The following is an 18,087-nucleotide window of genomic DNA, read 5'->3' on the forward strand; positions in this document are numbered from 1 at the left end:
TGTAGTTCTTTCTACCAATTCCTCCTGTGTCGGATGTGCTTCGAATGTTAATTGTAAGAAGAACAGCAATCCAGACAGCAAGAAAAGGGCGAGCGTGTCTGGAGAATCCCCCTGACAAAAAATATAAACATTCTTGTGTGATATAATGCAAGGATCCCGACAGAACGGACAGGGAGCGCAGAACAAGTGCGATACCAGCGATCCGTGCAACAATCAAATGCAAGACGACCCCGAGAAATAAAACAAGGATATTGATAGGCCATGCTCAATCAAACTACTACAGCCTGCCACGTTTGCGCAATAGACGCGTTCGTGCTCAGCCTCCCGTGCATTCCGACCATACGCCATGCCCATGCCACGCCACGTCTTTTCCCTCGAACAAAACAATGCCCAGAGAATCCACCCCGCTCTGACTTCCTTTTATTTCGAAACGGTGCCCCACTGTATCTGCCAGGGCAATATCCTCTTCGAGCGATAGCTGCAGGAGCGGCCCACTGCTGTATAGCAACGGGCTCAGGTTCAACCTCACGCTGTCGCGCTGTAGCAGTGGATGGCTTGCCTAGATAGCTGTAAATATTACGCACAGTGTTGAGGAAGAACAGTGTGACAATCACGTCGCAAATGTTGTCTTTCCTGTTGAACACGCTGGCAAAGTCTCCCTCTACTAGCACGACCGCGGCGGGTTGACAGCCTCGTCCGGGAATGAGACCGCCCGCTGCAGATCGGCTGTCGTGGCGTGAAGCGACCACCAGTCGATACATGGGTTGAAGGACATGCTGTGGGGAGGTGATCCTATCGTTTCCTGGCGTTAGCACGGCTCTTATGCTACTTCGGTCATCAGGCCTGCAGTCTGGCGGATTCTTCCTGGTGATGTTGATATATATCAGCTGACTTGCAGAGCCCTTTCCCCACACCTTTTGTGTTTTAATCTTGCATCACTTTCGCAACATCTTCGACGTTTCAAGTCATCAAGATCACTATCTGGAATGTTTTCATTGGTTCTTCCACAGGTTATGAGCCCGGAGCCTCTACGCCTACCGTGATATCTATTCTTCGCCTAAATTGTCCTTTAGAAGCCATTCCCGCTCATCTCACTAATCATCTCATTGCTTGCCAAGCTGGTAGTTTTGAATTACGTTCGTCGTGACTATTTGTATGATAACATAGTTGCTGTTTTTATGGGACTACTAGACTAGAATAACCAGCTCGAGTCAAACACAAAACATTTGATTCAAAAATGCAAACCACAGGAATAATACAAATACACCATAGTGATACCATCCACTGGCAATAGCCTTCTAGCACCATAAAGATAGCTCACAAACTTTGATGACTCCTAAAAGACATCACCCAATTGTAATGCATTGGCAAGCTTTCCATCGCCTCCTTAGCGGGCTCACTATCATTAAGACGGATATAGCCCGCAAGCAAGTTATAATATTCTTGCGCGGCTTCCCGCGGCATCCTCTTGAGCGCGGTGCACCATGCCCGGGTCCACATAAAGTGCGGGAAACGTTTGTTGGAAGAGTACAAATGCAGCATCTTAATCACATGGACCGTTGCGAGAGCCTTGTTCGTCTCGTCTATCCCGTTTTCCAAAATGCATGCCGCCCCGCGAAACAAGTCCATCTTGCCCGTACAGTCTGCCAGGACTCTGGTGATCCGCTCTTCCGCCGCTATCCGGAGCTGGTCAACGTGGTAGCAGAGCGCGAGGTTGTGCACTTCAACGAGTATGCTGAATATATTGAATGCGTGCTCTTCCCTTCGCTGCCTTTGGTCGTATAACGAGCTGTATTGACGGCCATAAGGAAAGAAGAGTCCCGGGGGCTGGTATCTCGGGAGTTGGACTTCTCCAGTGTAGAGGAACTCGACCAGGTACTTGATGCTGCGTAGGCTGAAGTTGGTTTTGACACGCCAGGGGCCATTGTCCTTCAGGATTGAGGCATTAGTGATGAGGTGGGCTGTGCCTGGGGGGTTGCTTACACTGAATTCGAAACATCGCCTGAGATATTTAGAGTACTCGGCAAGGAGACCGCTGTGCACCTCCTGAGATCCACCGTCCTTGCTGATAAGGAGCACGTCGGGGGGACATATCTCCTCATGCTCTTCGGGGGTATGACTCTCTTCGTCCTCTGACACGTCGGGGGTATATTCCTCTTCGTCGTCTACCACGTCGGGGGTATATCTCTCTTCGTCCTTCACCACATCGGGGGAATAGCTCTCTTCAGGCTCTACCTCCGGCGCGGGGTGGGGCACAAATCTAATAGTCATTGCGTAATGGATTTCGGAAGCTTGTAAGATATGATGATTAAAGAGTATTGCTGTGTAGTGTATGTATATGGGCGGGGATAGTTGGAAGTGGTGGGTTGTTCTGGGGTCTGGAATGCCATCTAGGTGGTAGGTACCCATGTAGGCTTCTTCTTCGACTGGAAGGGGCGGAGGTCGGTATATTTTATTTGAGTGGAAGGAGCTGGTGTCAACTTGTAGATATCTCAAGTAAGCGTGGCTACCGTAGGTGATCTTACCTCAATATTATGAAGTATGATGTTTTAGTGTACATCATTATATTAGGTGATATTTGGATACTTGTGCAATTATCTGTTAGTCCAGAGGAGTAACTTGAGGGCTGTAGATGAACCTTCCTACTTATTCTGGGAGTACTCTATACTAGGTAGGTGGTGGTCTTTGAGTCCGACCCTTTGAGTATGCACACGACTTGAATACCGAACATACCTAAGCTCAGCCTTGTTACCATGATATGCAGTATGTCCTACGATGTTCGACCATGACTGTATTGCTTATGGTACTCGGAAACAAACTGATCCGATCTTGTTGCATTGGGTTGACTAGACCATGAAATCCTAAGACATAACACATGAAGCAGAGTTTTCGTATATTCGAACAGGTATTACCATCAAGACAGCACCAGGTCTATAAGCCTATCGGAATCCCGGTCTGGAGCGAGGCCACACCCTTGGGACCCAGGACGTCCTCAAGGCTGAGCCAGGAAAACACCAGGTCGTCCGATTCGCTCGTATCATAGGCAGCATCATCTTGGATTGGGGTCTTGTTCTTGCAGAACACTCTCAGCTCTTTGCACGCCACGTCTCCATTCTTCCTCAAGTATTCCCGCATCACGTCGCCAGCGCTCGTGACAATCCGACTCATCAGTTGAACTCCGGTAGATGCTAGTCCCATGTCACGTGCGTTTTGGGCCGAGCCTCGCGCGACATGATGGATGAGGATGACGATGTTTGAGATGAAGGAGTCGTCGGGCATGTATGCCGACGTGAAATATTGGACGAACTTCTGGTGCTCTTTGTCGCGGATCAGTCGGAGTAGCTCGACGGAGCGTTTGTGCATGCCGAAGTAGTTGTACAGGATGATGGGCTCCTCTTCGAATAGCTTGGTCTTCAGGAAGGCGAGAAGGTGCAGTATGTCGATGTTGTGGGTCTTGGACCACGTTCGGGTGATGATGGTCTCCGGATTGGCTCGCTGAAGGTCCTTGCTGGACGGTTCGAGCTTCGATTTTCGTACAACCTCGTCCAGGATCCTGTCGATGTTTGCAATCCCGCCATCTTCCTCGGGATCACCAACGTACTGTGCGAAGAACAGGTTCGCGACTGCAGTGGTGGGCTTGAGTACGCGAGCATTCTTGCCGTCAGGCTTGTGGAATTGAAATCGTTTGCACCGGGAGTCACGCGCAAAATTGACAGCGGATGAGATGCCTGTGGCCAGCTCAAGCCTGGTCAGCGATTCATCGGCGTTCTTTGGCCGCGAACCAATGAAAATATGAGACTCGCCATGGATCTTGATGAAAGCATCCATGTCAGGCCATCTCAGGTCTTTGTGCGCTGGGGAATTCAGGACCAGGTTGTGCAAGAAGGCCAGCTGTTGGACGTCGTACCATTGGGTGACGAGCTGCTGGCCAACGGATTGCATTCGGGTATTAAGATTGAACAGGATCAAGCCGCAGAGGATAGCGTGCTGCGAGAAGAGTGCATGCTTCTCGGGCGGGGGGCCAACGCGGGTGAGTTTAGACTGGACTCGAAGATCTAGGAACAGATCTTGTATGATCCATGACTGGATGGTTGACCTTATACTTCGGATCTCCTCGTCACCCTCTTTTGGCCAAAATTTGGGCTGCGGGTGTGTTTTCGACAGTTGTAGATAGTCATCGATAGTCTTCTGGATGCGAATCCCAGACATTCGGAGGTCTCCAAATGCACCCAAGGTGCTGTGTCGCATGGTATGATGAACGTCGAGAAAGATCTGGGAGACGAAGCAAAGCCACATAGTAACCTTCTTGGTCTTGGCAAACTCAGCAAGGCCTCTAGTGATCGCGTCCTCAGTAGGCACTTGGATTTTGAATGCATCAAGCATGCAAAACTCGGGCAAAATCGAAAGAAGGATGATTTTGTCTTCGTTGAATTTCTGACCCAGAGACATCCGCTCTCTGTTCGCTTTCGGATTATAGGTGCCGAAGTAGCCTTTTTTAAAGACTGGCAGATGATTGTCCTGAAGGACGTCTGCGAAGGAGTCAAGTAAGATCTTCGTTGGTATATAGCACCAGTCGGCTATATCGGCCATGTTCTTGTTGTATGGCAGGCCAATTTCGGTGGATGGAGCTGGAGAAATGCCGTGGTTCCACACAGCGATATTTTAGACAATATCCTGCACAGTATCCTTTCCTTCCAAAAGCCCCGAAAGGGAATTGTACCACTCCGCCTCCACCTCCTGTATAAGTTGCTGGGCAAGTTGCAAAGCATTGTCAGTCACTACGGCGGCATTCATAAGATCGATCTTCTTATCTCGATACTCCGACCAGGTGATGGAAAGGAATTTTCGGATATTGCTCAAGTCCTGAAGTAAGCAGAGGGTCTTGAAGAACAACGGACCAAGATGTGCGTCTTCTTCCTTATTGTCGTCCTCCTCCACAACCGTCACCTTGACGATCTTTTTCGATTCGGCGGGGGTCGGTTGAGATGGCGCCGTATCCTGGGGTTCCTCCACCGTCAGAACAGCAAATTTGTTTAGAAAGCTGTCAGCAACGGCATCGTCACCCTGAGCCTCCGAAGTCGGTGGTGGCTGCTTCGCGTCTGGCTTCGGGGGTTGGTTGGTCTTCCATTCTAGAGTCTCGCATATTTGCTCCAGCGCCGTGATGAAATGAGCATGACGCTTGTTGTTCATGGAGTCGCCCTGGCCCAAGAACCAGGAAGTGACCGCTGTTCTCAATTTGATGGCACGTCTGGCGATGGCGAGAACTGACTGGGGTACCGTGAGAGCAGAACCGGCGACCACCTCGGCGAGCTTTTGCAGGTCTTTGGTAGTTGCACTGTATTGGATTGGGTCTGCATCTGAGCCATGGTTTTTGTTGTTGCGTTTACCCTTTCTCGTGGTAGGAACGGTGGCAGAGAGGGCAGGTGGTTGATAGCCACATTGGCTGGCGGTCTCCAGGAGCCACGTTGCAAACTTATTGGTATCTGATCTGTAGCGGGCGTAGCTACTCCCCAAGAAGTCAGGTAGCATATTGGCGATGAAAGGCTAAAGGAACAATATCCGCTGTCTGGTCCAGCAGACTAGCCTTGGCCTTATGAGATGGTAGAGGTAACAGAATAGAGGATGGCTGGAGAATGGATGTGGGGTTGTATTATAGTCCCCACCAAAGACACGTCCCGCCCGACTACGCGTTTGCTGTGGAATGACCGGTGGAGACAGGCAGATCAATGATAATACTGATGAGGTCGAAGCTAGGAAAGGTCGAAAACGATTGCAAAAAAAACATGAAGAGTCAAAACAACAATTTTATATGGAACAACACTGCAAGTCACCTGACACTGCCCATTTGGATGTCTCACAACTCAACATTTCAAACCTCCATGAATTCACTCCTTGCATCACCCATGGCTCCATGACCCCTTCGAAAGCTATAGATTTGGATAGGGTATGCCGCCATGCAGTCCTCAGCCTATGACGTACTCCTATTCCTACTAGCCATGCGGGGAACCGCCAAGTTCCCATTGGAACCCCACAGTCCCGTTTGTCCATATTCCAACAAACACAGGAGATAAAGAAAGCAGATATTAAGACAAACAACAAAAAATGGCAAACACAAATCTCTCCACCCGCATCTCCATCAGTTGGCCCCCGTCCTCACCTTCCGAACCAACTGATACCCTTGTCCTGTCCGTCAATGGGTGGTATGTGGACTTGCGCGTTGACAAGGCTACTGGTGGTTTAGATTGGGCGATAGCTGGGGAGAGATTGGTTGATGAGAATGATTCTAGTAAGTAGTGTTTGTCTCTAGATAATATACCTATGTGTGTGTTTGTCAATATACACTCAGTAGGTAATTGTTGAGGAAGAGATATGACACTAACAAACAACAGGCGTAGTGCGGTTCACACACGCCCTTGACTCCCACGGCGCCTTCTCAACAGCAGACTGTGGGACGTTCTCAACACTTCCAAACGGAGACGACCTGGAAGTCGGGGAGATGCCGCGTGCCGATGTTCCAGGGGCACCGGTTTGTGCGTACGAGGAGGTGTGGCGTACGCTGGTGCCACCTGTTGGCGCGGAAGGAGAGGGGCACTGCGTGTCGTGGGTGTTGGAGGGGAGGAAGAAGATTGTAGGAGGTGAGCTGGTGAGGACGTTTCTGGGGAGGGCTGGTGGGGTGTACCTTGCTTTGAGACAGACGCAGACTGTTGAGGGTGAGGGTCGTCATGTGCAGCGCGGAGGAGAGGTTAGTGCTCGGCGGGAGGAGTGGGGGGTTTTGTCTGGGTGGCGGGACAAGTATGTCTTTGGGCCCGATGGTGGGAGTCTACCGTCGATGAGGGATGTCGGTGTTGAGGATCAGAGGGAGTGGAAACAGGGGCAGACGGTTGTTGTTTGTGGGGAGGAGTATGTCGTGCATGGACTGGATGTTGCTTAGGGTTCTGTCATAGATACATTCAAATTTATGTAGATGGTTTGGAAGTAGTCAACATCAATAATTCATGGTATCAAAGACAACACCAAATATCCCCATCCACAAGCCCCATTATCAATCCATCAAAAGTATCAAATATATACAGCAGCAACACCAATCGCCATCGCAGCAACAGCAGAAAGACTAACCCCGTTTGCTGCCGCACTCCCCTCCTCAGCACCAGCCGAGCCTGTCTCAGCCGGCCCATCGCAATGCCAGTGGTCCCCGTGCGGTTCACAGCCCACCGATTGGCTAGGACTAGGCATCGTCGGCGAAGCAGAGCCGGTGGCATCGCCTGAGACGCTAGATGTAGCGGATACATCAGTCGACGCGGGCCCGTCACAGTGCCAGTGGTCGCCATGAGGTTCACAGCCAGTAGACTCGCTGGGGCTTGGTACAGAGGGAGTGACATTGCTGCTTTCTTCTTCTTCGGTGGAGGTGGGTGTTTCTGCTGGGCCGTCGCAGTGCCTAGCTGGTTAGCATTATGACGAAGTATAGGTAGAATAAACGCACCAGTGGTCACCGTGGGGTTCGCAGCCAACAGAGGCAGTGGGCGATGGTCCGGGCTCTTCTTGAGCCAGGGCGATGGAGGCCAGCCCTATCATGAGAAGAGTTGAGTACTTCATGGTGTTGTTTGCGAGAGAGATCTTGAAGGATAGATAGAGGGTATGCTTTTGGATTTCTCAATTTTCAGCTGAGAGGGTACTACCATCTTTATACTGGCAGCCCTCGTCCAGTCTCATCATTCAAATGCTTTCGATGTGCAAAAAGCCCGTTGATGCCAAGCAGAGCGGGAGACTTGGCACCCTCAAGGTTCTCACGGCGCTCCAGCTTTTCTTATAAATTCCCCGAATAGGACAGGATTCCATTTTAAATTTTGATTGCGATTTGCATGCATGGAGATGGATTTATTCGAATTTCGAGGCTTGAGGCCGTTCGGCCAATTGCGTTGTTCGTAAATGTGCGGCAATATCAGTCGATATCTATTATCGTGGGCTTCAATGCCAAAACTCTGCCGCTCGCCAAGGTTGCTTGAGAACCTTGCGGACTGGTGTGAAAAGTCCGTGTCGTCCAAACCATTGAATGATGATTGCTCATATACAAGTCTTCACAGGGGATCAAAGAATCTGTGTGCGAAGTTACCTTACCCATATCATTCCACGGGTCTTTGGGTGCTATATCTGGATGACACTAGGGTTGAATGTGCCGTTCAACCATCAACAATCTATGTTGGACGATCGTATTTTGACAAATTGAAAGACCCAAGTAGCTGCAAAAGACTTTTTTTTAGTAGAACAGACTGCAATAATCCATGTGGAATTGCAATCGCTCAGCATGTTAGCTGACTTGCAGAGCTTGCAGAGCTTTCCCCACACTACATGTATTTTCGAATTTCTGGCAATCTTGCAAACCTTTGTAACCTTTTTCGTAGCTTTGAGATCATTGATTTGAGCATCTTTTTAACCGTGTAATCGGTCCTTCCATATGTGAGACGGAAGACAAATTCCTGAAGGAACAAAACACTCCATAGCAGAGTTTGAATCTGCGAAACACAAGTGCTTAGCACTCGTATTAGGACTCCGCCGACACGATCTCATCTGACATAATATCTCGCGTGAATGCATTGTATCCAGATCGACATCGTATTTCAGAACAATCAATTGACCAGCTGTCAACAATTGCTATGTCAAGAAACAGCGCCAATCAGAGGTTTGGCTGTCTGCAGGAGTAATGTCTTGATAGACAAATGGTTTTGCTGGACTATTCGAAACTAGTAAGCAAATATCTCAGTGCTCTGTAAGATGCTGATGGAACGAGGAATAAGTCGCAGGTGGTTGGTGCAACTTACTGACAGTTAGCGAAAGACGGTAGATCTCTTAGCGAAAGACTAGATCTGAAGTCCAACTTTCTGGCGAATAAATAGACATTACTATGCCTCTTCCAGCTAAGTTGCATCTCCGTTACATCGGAAGACAGTCTTGATCTCGAGACGACATGGACACGGCCAATTATCTCGCCCGACAATCTATAATCATCATCAAGTGGTGTGATTTCAAACGGCCCCTAAGCTAGTTCTTCAACATCCTCAGGGGTAGCTATGAATTGACCACTGAGATAGAGAAATGTAACCACCCTGCAGGCGGGACAGACGCCCAGCTTATAAGGACGAGGCTGAGCCCGAGGGATCGTATTAAAAAGCGGGCTGTGCGTGATTTAGCTGCAGAGTATACAGCCATACCCGAGGGCCACTTGGCGATCCAACGCACGCGCCAACTATGGATGCCCCGTCTATGGCCCCCATTTCTATAATTGCTCCCGCCCGCTCGTAGGGCAGACTGCCAACGGGTTTATCTTGGGTATGATTCCCTGAATCCTGAAAATGGAGGAAAAATTTATATCACTTTTGTGCAATGGAGTTTCGACACTTGAGCCCGGGCCAGCGGCCGAATCATAGCAGCCACGGGTCGAATACGTCGCTTCGCCGCTCTGAGACAGACAGTTTACTCTCATCGAGAAGCACTCCCCAAGCTCTGCTGCCTACAATCAGACAACACCCCAAGGTCGCGTGGGCCACGGTGGGGTTAGCATCCGTGTTCCTGCTAGGTGGATACGACTCCGTTATCGTCACCACCGTCCCGTCCGTGCCCCAGTTCCAGAAGGACTTCGGCGAACGCTATGACAACCGACATATCATCCCTTCGATGTGGCTTTCTCTCTGGTCGGCCCTGCCGTGCGTTGGGAACATCGCGGGCGCGCTCATGGCTGGCTGGGCGCAGGATCGATTCGGGCGCCGATGGCCGTTCGCCATTGGCAGCGTATTGTCTGCGGTCGCTGTCGCCATCGCCTGTCTCTCGCCGCTTTCTGCAGACATTGACACCCGACGCAGCGTGTTCCTGCTCGCTGAGATCGTACAAGGATTTGCGCTGGGCCTCGCACAAACAACCGCTCAGACATACATGTCTGAGGCGGTCCCCACCGCCATGCGCGCGCCAGCCATGGCGCTCATCCCTACCCTCGCTTTAATCGGACAATTGATAGGGGCTGTGGTGGTGTTCCTGGGCTCCGCAAAGACGTCCCGCAGCGCATATGTCGTCGCATTTCACTCAATGTGGCCGTTTTCCGCTGTGCCCATTATCGTGGCACTGCTCATCCCCGAGAGCCCCGTGCATCTCCTGCGCCAGCAAGATTTAATCGGCACACTCTGCTCCCTTCGGAAGTTGTACACGGAATCAACCGACTGCGACCAGCTCTTCAAGAACCTGCAGCACCATGTGTCGCAGGAGGATCGGGAAGAGCGGTCCTCTTACGGCGACTGTTTCCGCGAAAGCAACCGACGGCGGACTCTGATCGTCATCTTTGCCTCAATGGTGCCCACGCTGTTCGGGCTTAATTTGCTATCGGATAGTAGCTACTTTCTGCAAATGGTTGGCATGAAGGCCAAAGAGAGCCTCATCATGCTGGTGCTGGGTATTGCCCTTGCATTGGTGGCTAATGCCCTCGGTGTATGGGTGAGCAGTCAGGTGGGGCGTCGAACTCTCATTCTGACCTCTATCGCCATTACCACCGTGTTGTGGCTAGCGGTTGGAATAGTAGGTTGCTGGTCGGGCGACTTCGTCCCATGGTATGTTGTCTATCTTCCTTGTATGACTTTCTGTGTCTAACATCAACAGGTACACCGCGGCAAGCCTGATGGTCATCATCGTCGTCTGCAGCGTCGGCGCCTGGCCCGCTTCATACACCGTCATCAGCGAAGTGTCATCACTGCGTTTGCGAGCCAAAAGTATGGGAGTATCCATCGTCACGCGCAGCGTCGTCGGCATCGTATTCAGCCTGGTGTTGCCATATCTGTACAATCGCGACGCGGCGGACCTACGCGCCAAGCTGGGCTTTGTGTATTTTGGACTCTGTGTCCTGGCCCTGGCGGGAACGTGGTGGGGTGTCCCAGAGATGAAAGGGCGGAGCAGTGTTGAGATAGATTACATGTTTAAGCTGAGGGTGCCAGCGAGGAAATTTGGTTCATTAGTGCAGGGAAAGCAGACTGGATAGGTTGTTCATTCTTTGATAAGTGCATTTAGCGATGATTTCCGGTTATTGTATTGCATCATGTATCTGTCGTCTACATCAGATAGACATGTCGAAAGTACAAGTTACCACATTTAAAAGACGATGAATTGAATGAAATTGATGCCTCAGTCACGATGTGTGTTGATGTTGATGCCTTGAATGCCAGGCGAATAAAGGATAAAAGCCCGATGGGGCTAGACCCACTGCCCAGCATAGCATAGCTGACATAAGAGTGGAGTCGACTCCTATTGGTGGATACTCCGCTAGACCGCCTCCGGAACAACAATGATCCCCCTCTCCGCCATCAACTTTTTTTTTCTGCGCCGATCAAAAAATCAACGCAGACGTGCCGGTTCACCATACATCTCTATCCACACCGAACATTATGGCTTCCGCGAAAGATCAGAAGCGCCGGCGGTCGCATAAGACTGCCGACAAAGTGAAGTCTGCACCTGCCCCCGTCGAAGACGTCGAAGCCCCGGTAGACACCAAGAAGACCAAGAAGCAGAGGACCGAGCGGGCTGTCTCCGAAGATGAGCCCACGGTTGCTCCCCAGGAGTCTGCCTCTGAGCAATCGGAGGGCAGCGACAATGAGGACGAGTCCGAGTCGTCATCGACTCCTGCCCTCCCCTCTGCCAACGGAATCTCCCTCCCGACCGATGCCAACCCCGTCAAATTCACCGAGCTGAACCTGACCGAGCCGACGATGAAGGCCATCGCGGAGATGGGATTCGAAACGATGACCGAGATCCAACAGCGCACGATCCCCCCGACCATGGCTGGTCGCGATATCCTCGGTGCTGCCAAGACCGGTTCCGGAAAGACCCTGGCGTTCTTGATTCCCGCGATCGAAATGTTGAGCGCGCTGCGTTTCAAGCCCCGCAACGGCACGGGTGTCATCATCATCTCCCCCACGCGCGAGCTGGCGCTGCAGATCTTCGGTGTCGCCCGTGAGCTCCTCCAGCACCATTCGCAGACGTACGGTATCGTCATCGGAGGCGCCAACCGCCGCGCGGAAGCGGAGAAGCTGAACAAGGGTGTCAACCTGCTGATCGCGACGCCCGGTCGCTTGCTGGATCATCTGCAGAACACGCAGGGATTCATCTTCAAGAACTGCAAGACGCTGGTGCTGGACGAGGCCGACCGTTGTCTGGATGTTGGTTTCGAGGAGGAACTGCGACAGATTGTGCGCATCTTGCCGTCTGAGGAGCGTCAGACTTTGCTGTTTTCTGCCACCCAGACTACTAAGGTGGGTTTTACCTTTTTCTTAGATTCTATTGTTTTTATTTTTTCCCTGGCTGACCTTACAATAACAGGTCGAAGATCTTGCGCGCATCTCGCTCAAGCCCGGACCCCTGTACATCAACGTGGACCACCGCAAGGAGCACAGCACGGTGGAAGGCGTCGAGCAAGGCTACATTCTCTGCGAAGCGGACAAGCGTTTCCTGCTCCTGTTCACCTTCCTGAAGAAGAACCTCAAGAAGAAGCTCATCGTCTTCTTCTCCAGCTGTAACTCCGTCAAATACTACTCGGAGCTGCTGAACTACATCGACCTGCCCGTGCTGGCCCTGCACGGCAAGATGAAACAGCAGAAGCGCACCAACACCTTCTTTGAATTCTGCAACTCCTCCCAGGGTATCCTCATCTGTACGGATGTCGCCGCGCGTGGCTTGGATATTCCCGCTGTCGACTACATCGTGCAGTTCGACCCGCCGGATGATCCTAGATCTTACATTCACCGTGTCGGTCGGACGGCGCGTGGCTCTAAGGGCAAGATCGGCCGCACGCTGATGTTCCTGCAGCCGTCGGAGGTTGGATTCCTCAAGGCGCTGAAGGAGGCGCGAGTGGTATGTCTATCTACCTTTTCATTTATTCTACCCACGTACTAACAATTACAGCCCGTCGTTGAATTCGAGTTCCCCGCCAAGAAAATCATCAACATCCAATCCCAACTGGAGAAGCTGATCGGCCAAAACTACTATCTCCACCAGGTATTTCACCCCCATCCATAAACCCATCAATCCCCACTAACAGCAATCAGTCCGCCAAAGAAGGCTACCGCGCCTACCTCCACGCCTACGCCTCGCACTCCCTCCGCTCCATCTTCGACGTCAACAAGCTCGACCTCGTCAAGGTCGCCAAGGGTTTCGGATTCCCCACGCCCCCCCGCGTAGACATCACCGTCAACGCCAGCGGGCGGTCAGAGAAGACGATGGGCCGACGCAACTACGGCAGCCAGGCTAAGCAGGGGCCGCGGTTCAAGCGGAAGAGGGATGATTAGCGTGGTGGAGTGCATTTATGAGGAGTGCGGCGTTGGTAAAAATATCTTTGTCTATCTTTCTTTTTATCGTATGTGTTGATATTAGGTAGCATGAATATAGACTAATTGTTTATTGTCTACTTGTGTGGTACTTCGTAGGGGTTTATTAGCTGCCGCATGTGTAGTGGTATGCCAGCATTATTTGTACATTGCGGATCAAGAAGTTCTAAATCAAGTATCATACTGATGATCTGAAAATGAAGTAATGTCATTCTATGCCCTAAACATCTGCTAAATAAACCAAACTATAAAAAGTACCTAAACCCCTTATTATCAATCTCCGTTTGGTCCTGTCAAAATCAGCATCCTTTCCATATGAAAGTAAAACCCACCAATAGGATAGAAAACATACCAGCATTCCATTCTCAATTCCCTCTTCCGTACTATTCAGCCCCTCCATGGCAGCTCGATCGCGCTTCTTGTTCTCGAAATACATGTAGAGGTATAGAGCGACGATGGAGACTAGTTTGATGGAGTATCCGACCAGCATGCTGCATCCCTGTTAGTCAACTCCAAAATACCAGACGGCAAGAAGACATAAGAAAGGTACTCACGCAATATAGGCACTATGATACCCCGGCGCCTCACTATCCTTAAAAGTCTGCGGCCCAATAATATTCCCCACGCAGTACCCAGTGAACAAAACCGCCCCAGTAATCTGCTTCTTGGTGTACCCCGCGACATTAGAGCTCACCATCGTCAAACTCATGCTGAACCCCAGACCCTGGAAATAGCACAGCCAGAGCGCGACTAAGCGCCCCCATTTGTTGTTGTTGGGGAGGCCGACCAGCAGCGCGGACCCAAGGATGCAGATCGTGTTGGCGACGATCATGCATGCGCTGCGCGAGTGGAAGCGGCCGTCGTACTTTGTGGCGACGAATCCGCCAATTATCAGCGCGAGGAATTGCACGGCGCCGCCGGGGATCTGCATGTATTGGGTGCCGAGGGTGTCGAAGCCGAAGGAGCCGACGATGATGGATGCGAACTGTTGTTGTTAGTGCGGGAATGAATGGGGAGGGGTGGTGTAGCGTACGCTTGTTAGTGCTGAGTTGGGAACCTGCGCTCCGACGGCCATGATGAAGAGAAGCCATGTCTTGGGGTCTTCCGCCGCCTGCCACACCTGGTACCACTTGAAGTGGTGGTTTTTGACGCCCTGGCGGTTAACTGCCACGCGGTCTACTGCGATGGCGCGCTCCCTCTCGGTGAGGAACTTTGCGGTTGAGGGCAGGTCGGGGAGGAGGAGAAGGGCAACGATGCCGGTGGTTATTGAGAACGCCCCGAAAATGAAGAAGACGTACATCCACCGCGGGAGGCCAGTCGTGATGTGGCCCACGGCGTAGCCGATCAGCCTGGATTATTAGTATGGGGTTATAGAGGGATAACAGGAAACTCACCCCCCGAACATCGTCGCGATCCCGTTCGTGCAGTACCATGCCTCCAGGCGGAGAGGCTGCTCCCTCGTCGTGTACCACATGCTCATCATCAGGACGAACCCCGGGTTGACGGCCGCTTCGATGAAGCCGAGGAGAAAGCGGTTGGCGGCGATGCCGGCGAAATTGTGGCATGCCGGGGTGGTCATCAGCAGAGCGCCCCACACTGCTTATATTAGCGACAGGACAGCACAACGAAGAGAAGACCGTACTGATCGTTGTGATGGAGAGGAATTTCCCCATCGGTAGTTTCTGCAGCGCAAACCCCGCCGGCCATTGTGCGATCAGATACCCGATGTAGAAGATAGAGCCTGGGGATGTTAGCACTGCGAGCGTGCCATGATTGAAAGCGTACCAAGCCATGAGTAGTCCTGTCCGTGTAGATTCGTGCCCTTTTTCAGCCCATACACCGACGCGAAGTTGATGCTGTTTTTGTCCAGATATTGAAGCATGTAGATGACGAACAGCAACGGCACCAGTCGGAAGTCGATCTTCCTGAGAACTTTCTTCCCCTCCTCGGTCGTATAGTCTAGCCCATGACTCTCCTTGTAGATGGCATAGTTGTCATCCCGATCGGACAGCCCCTCGGGCGGCACGGACGACACAGCGACCTGGTCGTTTTCTTTGGTATCCCCCGACATGATGGAAATGCAATGGTCTTGTTGCGCCGCACAATCGCGCTCCGGGGGCCTCCATCTTTATAGGTTTTGTCCAGACTCGCTCAACCTCTCCACGTGGAGGGTCGCGCGGCAGAAAGCGAATAGCATTGAGCTCGACAGTGTCGGCAGCTCGCGACATGATTCGATCCCAGTAGAGATAGTAAGCTTTGTACAAATTAGCGGAGGACTAGGATGCAGCTAACTGAGAGATCGCTCGTGCAGACTTCCTGAAGTGTCTTCCAGTTGGCTGAAACAGGGCCTGGAATGAGGTGCGATATGGTGGGTGATCACGACATCAAAGCGGCGATTGCGTGTTGGCGGGGAATACCGCTGTCGCGTTGGGGTAGGCTACTGTCTCAAACAGATTTGGGGGTTTAAGCAGAAAACATTTGTTATATAAGCTTCTCATCATTGGTATATAGAAGCAGTTGATGTAATTGCGTGGATGTTGTCGAGTTATAGAGTAGAGTGCATAACCATTTGATATATTACTAAGCTATCATTATAGAGGTTATCCAAGTTGTGCAACACAGCATATTGCCCATCAATACTATGCACGAATCGTAGTATCAATTGTTGTCTAGCAGCTTATTTTGTGATATTCAAGAGATTTATTTCCTTTGTTGATTTTGTTATCAGTGGCTAATAGTATATAGCCTCAATGTCAATCTGTAGGGATACTTTATACAATAGCCCTACATAGTGATAGGACAAGATCGATAACAACTTCATCTCTATTTTGTCTATATTTCAACTTCCATACATATTGAACAATACACACTGGGTTGACAGTAGCATGTTCATACACGTGAGTAGACTTGATACTCATCGTGGGAAGTATATAGGCGGGATACATTCAATCGTAACGTAGGATATGTTCATATACCACAAAATGCACCTCTCGTCTGAACCCCTTGGTCTGGTAGACACCAGGTATACAGCCTCACAGCTATAACCCAACCAAACCCTAAGCCTTTGCCTCCCCACACAATACAGCCCTACCCTCCTCCCACACCCGCCCATCCCGCCACAACCCCTCAACCAACGGTGATCGTCCCGGCCTCCCACCCCGCGGCAACTCATTCAGCCAGCCCCAGCGGACTTTCTCCTTAACACCATTCTCCTTCCAACCATTGATATCCGCCGAGGGCATCTCGTTAAACGTCGGTAGAAACCGCAACAGTTCCGGATCGTGAGCAAGACACACCAGAACAGACGGCGAGGCGTCGAACGCGCGCAGCGTATCCACAGACTGCTGTGCTGTGGCTGGGTCGGTGTTGACGCTTGTCGCGTGGCTGGATACCTTGAAGAATGGGGTCGTTTTCGCGTCTGTACTTGATGTCGGCACAATTGGATGCTGGTCGGTGAAGAGATTGCAGGGGCATGGTGCGGGAAAATAGGCTGGATCGTGGTCGAGGGCTCCATCTGGGATGTGCTCTGGGAGAGATACTGCTGGTGATGGCCTGAAGTCCCCCACGAAGTGACAGATGTCGCCTCCTAGGAAGGCGAAGGTGTCTTTTGTGGTGCGTGCTAGGGCGCACATGTGGCCGAGGCAGTGGCCGGGTGTGTCTAGATGTTTAGTTTTTAGTTTTACCTTTTGATATGATGGGGATGAATTCCATACCAAGAAGATAGAACGAGCCGTCACCGAAGAAGTCCATCGCGCGAAATCCGCCGATTGTCAGTCCTGTCGTGTCAAAGTTGACCTCAATGACATCTCGGCCTGCAAAGGCCTCAGCTGAGAGTACAGAGTTCGGGTTTTCGGGATACCCAGGTAACAAGAGCGGGGATTTCGTGACTCCCGGACCGACGACGAGACTGGTTGACGGAGGAAAGAGGGCCGGGTTACCGGTATGATCCCAGTGATAATGCGACCAAATGATGGATGCTGCGCGGGTTAGCGTTGTTCAAATAGGAGACAGGATACCATACAGATGGTGTCGAGCTTAACACCATTCCCCTCTAACACCTCCGTTACATCTTGGTTGATCTTCAGCCCTGACAAGATGTGAGCGCCTCGATTTAGGGTTACCGGCGGGAGATTCCAATAGTCTTTGCGCGTGCCCAGATCGAACATGACTTTCTGGCCGGTGGTGTCATTCTCAATGAGAAAAGCGACGTCAGTCAGGTTAAGATGCTCGTGGTGTTCTTGCACGGGGTCGACGAAGGCGAGAGCGTCGACGGTCATGACGGTGGTGGTGTCCACCAGGCGCACGCGCACCGTGCGGTCGGATTGGGGGAGGTCCAGGCCCATATTCTGCATTTTATTTCTATCTGGTGGATGAGTCTAGCGTACTGACATGTTTCTGTATATATACTAGATAATTGGACACGTCATTCACCCCGCCTAAGATTGATCGCGTCTAACTCGGTTGGGCTGTCATTTGCCTATCTAATGCAGTCAAATGCTTTTCAATTAATGGTGTCATTTGTCAGCTGCAGATCAGAGGGTGCATTGTCTGCAGGGCTCTTACTCAAATTGGAAGGCTTGTTTTTGGACGATCCTATGATCTACTGAATCAAAGATATCCTGCCCCTTATCTCAATTGATATATTGATCGACTACAGAGAAACAAAGAAACTCCATTGGCACACGATCGGAGAGCTGTTGTCGATCTCCTCAGCCCACGATCCAATTCTATTCTA

At 51.2% G+C, this 18,087-nt stretch overlaps 8 protein-coding genes across 8 annotated transcripts; 3 read left to right on the top strand and 5 right to left on the bottom strand.

Annotated features, from left to right (window-relative positions):
• Positions 1-1,317: 1,317 nt before the first annotated feature.
• On the bottom strand, positions 1,318-2,271 carry P168DRAFT_322591 (uncharacterized protein; the record flags this gene model as incomplete). The annotated part of the gene is made up of 1 exon (XM_024840590.1): positions 1,318-2,271. One exon carries the CDS (start codon positions 2,269-2,271, stop codon positions 1,318-1,320), a length of 954 nt encoding a protein of 317 aa, XP_024688735.1.
• A 550-nt stretch (positions 2,272-2,821) lies between these two features.
• On the bottom strand, positions 2,822-5,529 carry P168DRAFT_337449 (uncharacterized protein; the record flags this gene model as incomplete). Its single annotated transcript, XM_024841745.1, has 2 exons — positions 2,822-4,593; positions 4,669-5,529. 2 exons carry the CDS (start codon positions 5,527-5,529, stop codon positions 2,932-2,934), a joined length of 2,523 nt encoding a protein of 840 aa, XP_024688736.1. The 3' UTR covers positions 2,822-2,931.
• A 573-nt stretch (positions 5,530-6,102) lies between these two features.
• On the top strand, positions 6,103-6,931 carry P168DRAFT_285653 (uncharacterized protein; the record flags this gene model as incomplete). The annotated part of the gene is made up of 2 exons (XM_024836226.1): positions 6,103-6,286; positions 6,390-6,931. The coding sequence occupies 2 exons, from the start codon at positions 6,103-6,105 to the stop codon at positions 6,929-6,931; spliced, it is 726 nt and encodes a 241-aa protein (XP_024688737.1).
• A 170-nt stretch (positions 6,932-7,101) lies between these two features.
• Positions 7,102-7,593, bottom strand: P168DRAFT_214950 (uncharacterized protein; the record flags this gene model as incomplete). Its single annotated transcript, XM_024833076.1, has 2 exons — positions 7,102-7,435; positions 7,481-7,593. Coding segments are annotated over 2 exons (447 nt in total), but the record flags the coding sequence as incomplete, so codon positions are not given.
• A 1,602-nt stretch (positions 7,594-9,195) lies between these two features.
• P168DRAFT_330669 (MFS general substrate transporter) lies at positions 9,196-11,014 on the top strand (the record flags this gene model as incomplete). The annotated part of the gene is made up of 2 exons (XM_024841610.1): positions 9,196-10,589; positions 10,639-11,014. Exons 1-2 carry the CDS (start codon positions 9,379-9,381, stop codon positions 11,012-11,014), a joined length of 1,587 nt encoding a protein of 528 aa, XP_024688739.1. The 5' UTR covers positions 9,196-9,378.
• A 370-nt stretch (positions 11,015-11,384) lies between these two features.
• On the top strand, positions 11,385-13,411 carry has1 (ATP-dependent RNA helicase HAS1). The gene is made up of 4 exons (XM_024835572.1): positions 11,385-12,281; positions 12,349-12,879; positions 12,931-13,023; positions 13,074-13,411. The coding sequence occupies exons 1-4, from the start codon at positions 11,418-11,420 to the stop codon at positions 13,311-13,313; spliced, it is 1,728 nt and encodes a 575-aa protein (XP_024688740.1). The 5' UTR covers positions 11,385-11,417; the 3' UTR covers positions 13,314-13,411.
• Positions 13,412-13,597: 186 nt separating this feature from the next.
• Positions 13,598-15,423, bottom strand: P168DRAFT_330671 (putative MFS transporter; the record flags this gene model as incomplete). The annotated part of the gene is made up of 7 exons (XM_024841611.1): positions 13,598-13,642; positions 13,705-13,843; positions 13,907-14,337; positions 14,386-14,701; positions 14,747-14,948; positions 14,995-15,093; positions 15,138-15,423. 7 exons carry the CDS (start codon positions 15,421-15,423, stop codon positions 13,598-13,600), a joined length of 1,518 nt encoding a protein of 505 aa, XP_024688741.1.
• A 985-nt stretch (positions 15,424-16,408) lies between these two features.
• On the bottom strand, positions 16,409-17,704 carry P168DRAFT_300278 (MBL fold metallo-hydrolase; the record flags this gene model as incomplete). Its single annotated transcript, XM_024838409.1, has 3 exons — positions 16,409-17,010; positions 17,066-17,329; positions 17,374-17,704. The coding sequence occupies 3 exons, from the start codon at positions 17,702-17,704 to the stop codon at positions 16,409-16,411; spliced, it is 1,197 nt and encodes a 398-aa protein (XP_024688742.1).
• Positions 17,705-18,087: the final 383 nt, after the last annotated feature.

This window comes from Aspergillus campestris (assembly GCF_002847485.1).
Source record: "Aspergillus campestris IBT 28561 chromosome Unknown P168scaffold_16, whole genome shotgun sequence".
NCBI lineage: Eukaryota > Fungi > Ascomycota > Eurotiomycetes > Eurotiales > Aspergillaceae > Aspergillus > Aspergillus campestris.

Bases quoted from the DNA above. Each gene is read 5' to 3' on its own strand.
- has1 (XM_024835572.1), top strand. From the start codon at position 11,418: ATGGCTTCCGCGAAAGATCAGAAGCGCCGGCGGTCGCATAAGACTGCC. The intron at 12,282-12,348 runs GTGGGTTTTACC...TTACAATAACAG, and splicing joins CTGCCACCCAGACTACTAAG to GTCGAAGATCTTGCGCGCAT. The intron at 12,880-12,930 runs GTATGTCTATCT...TAACAATTACAG, and splicing joins CGCTGAAGGAGGCGCGAGTG to CCCGTCGTTGAATTCGAGTT.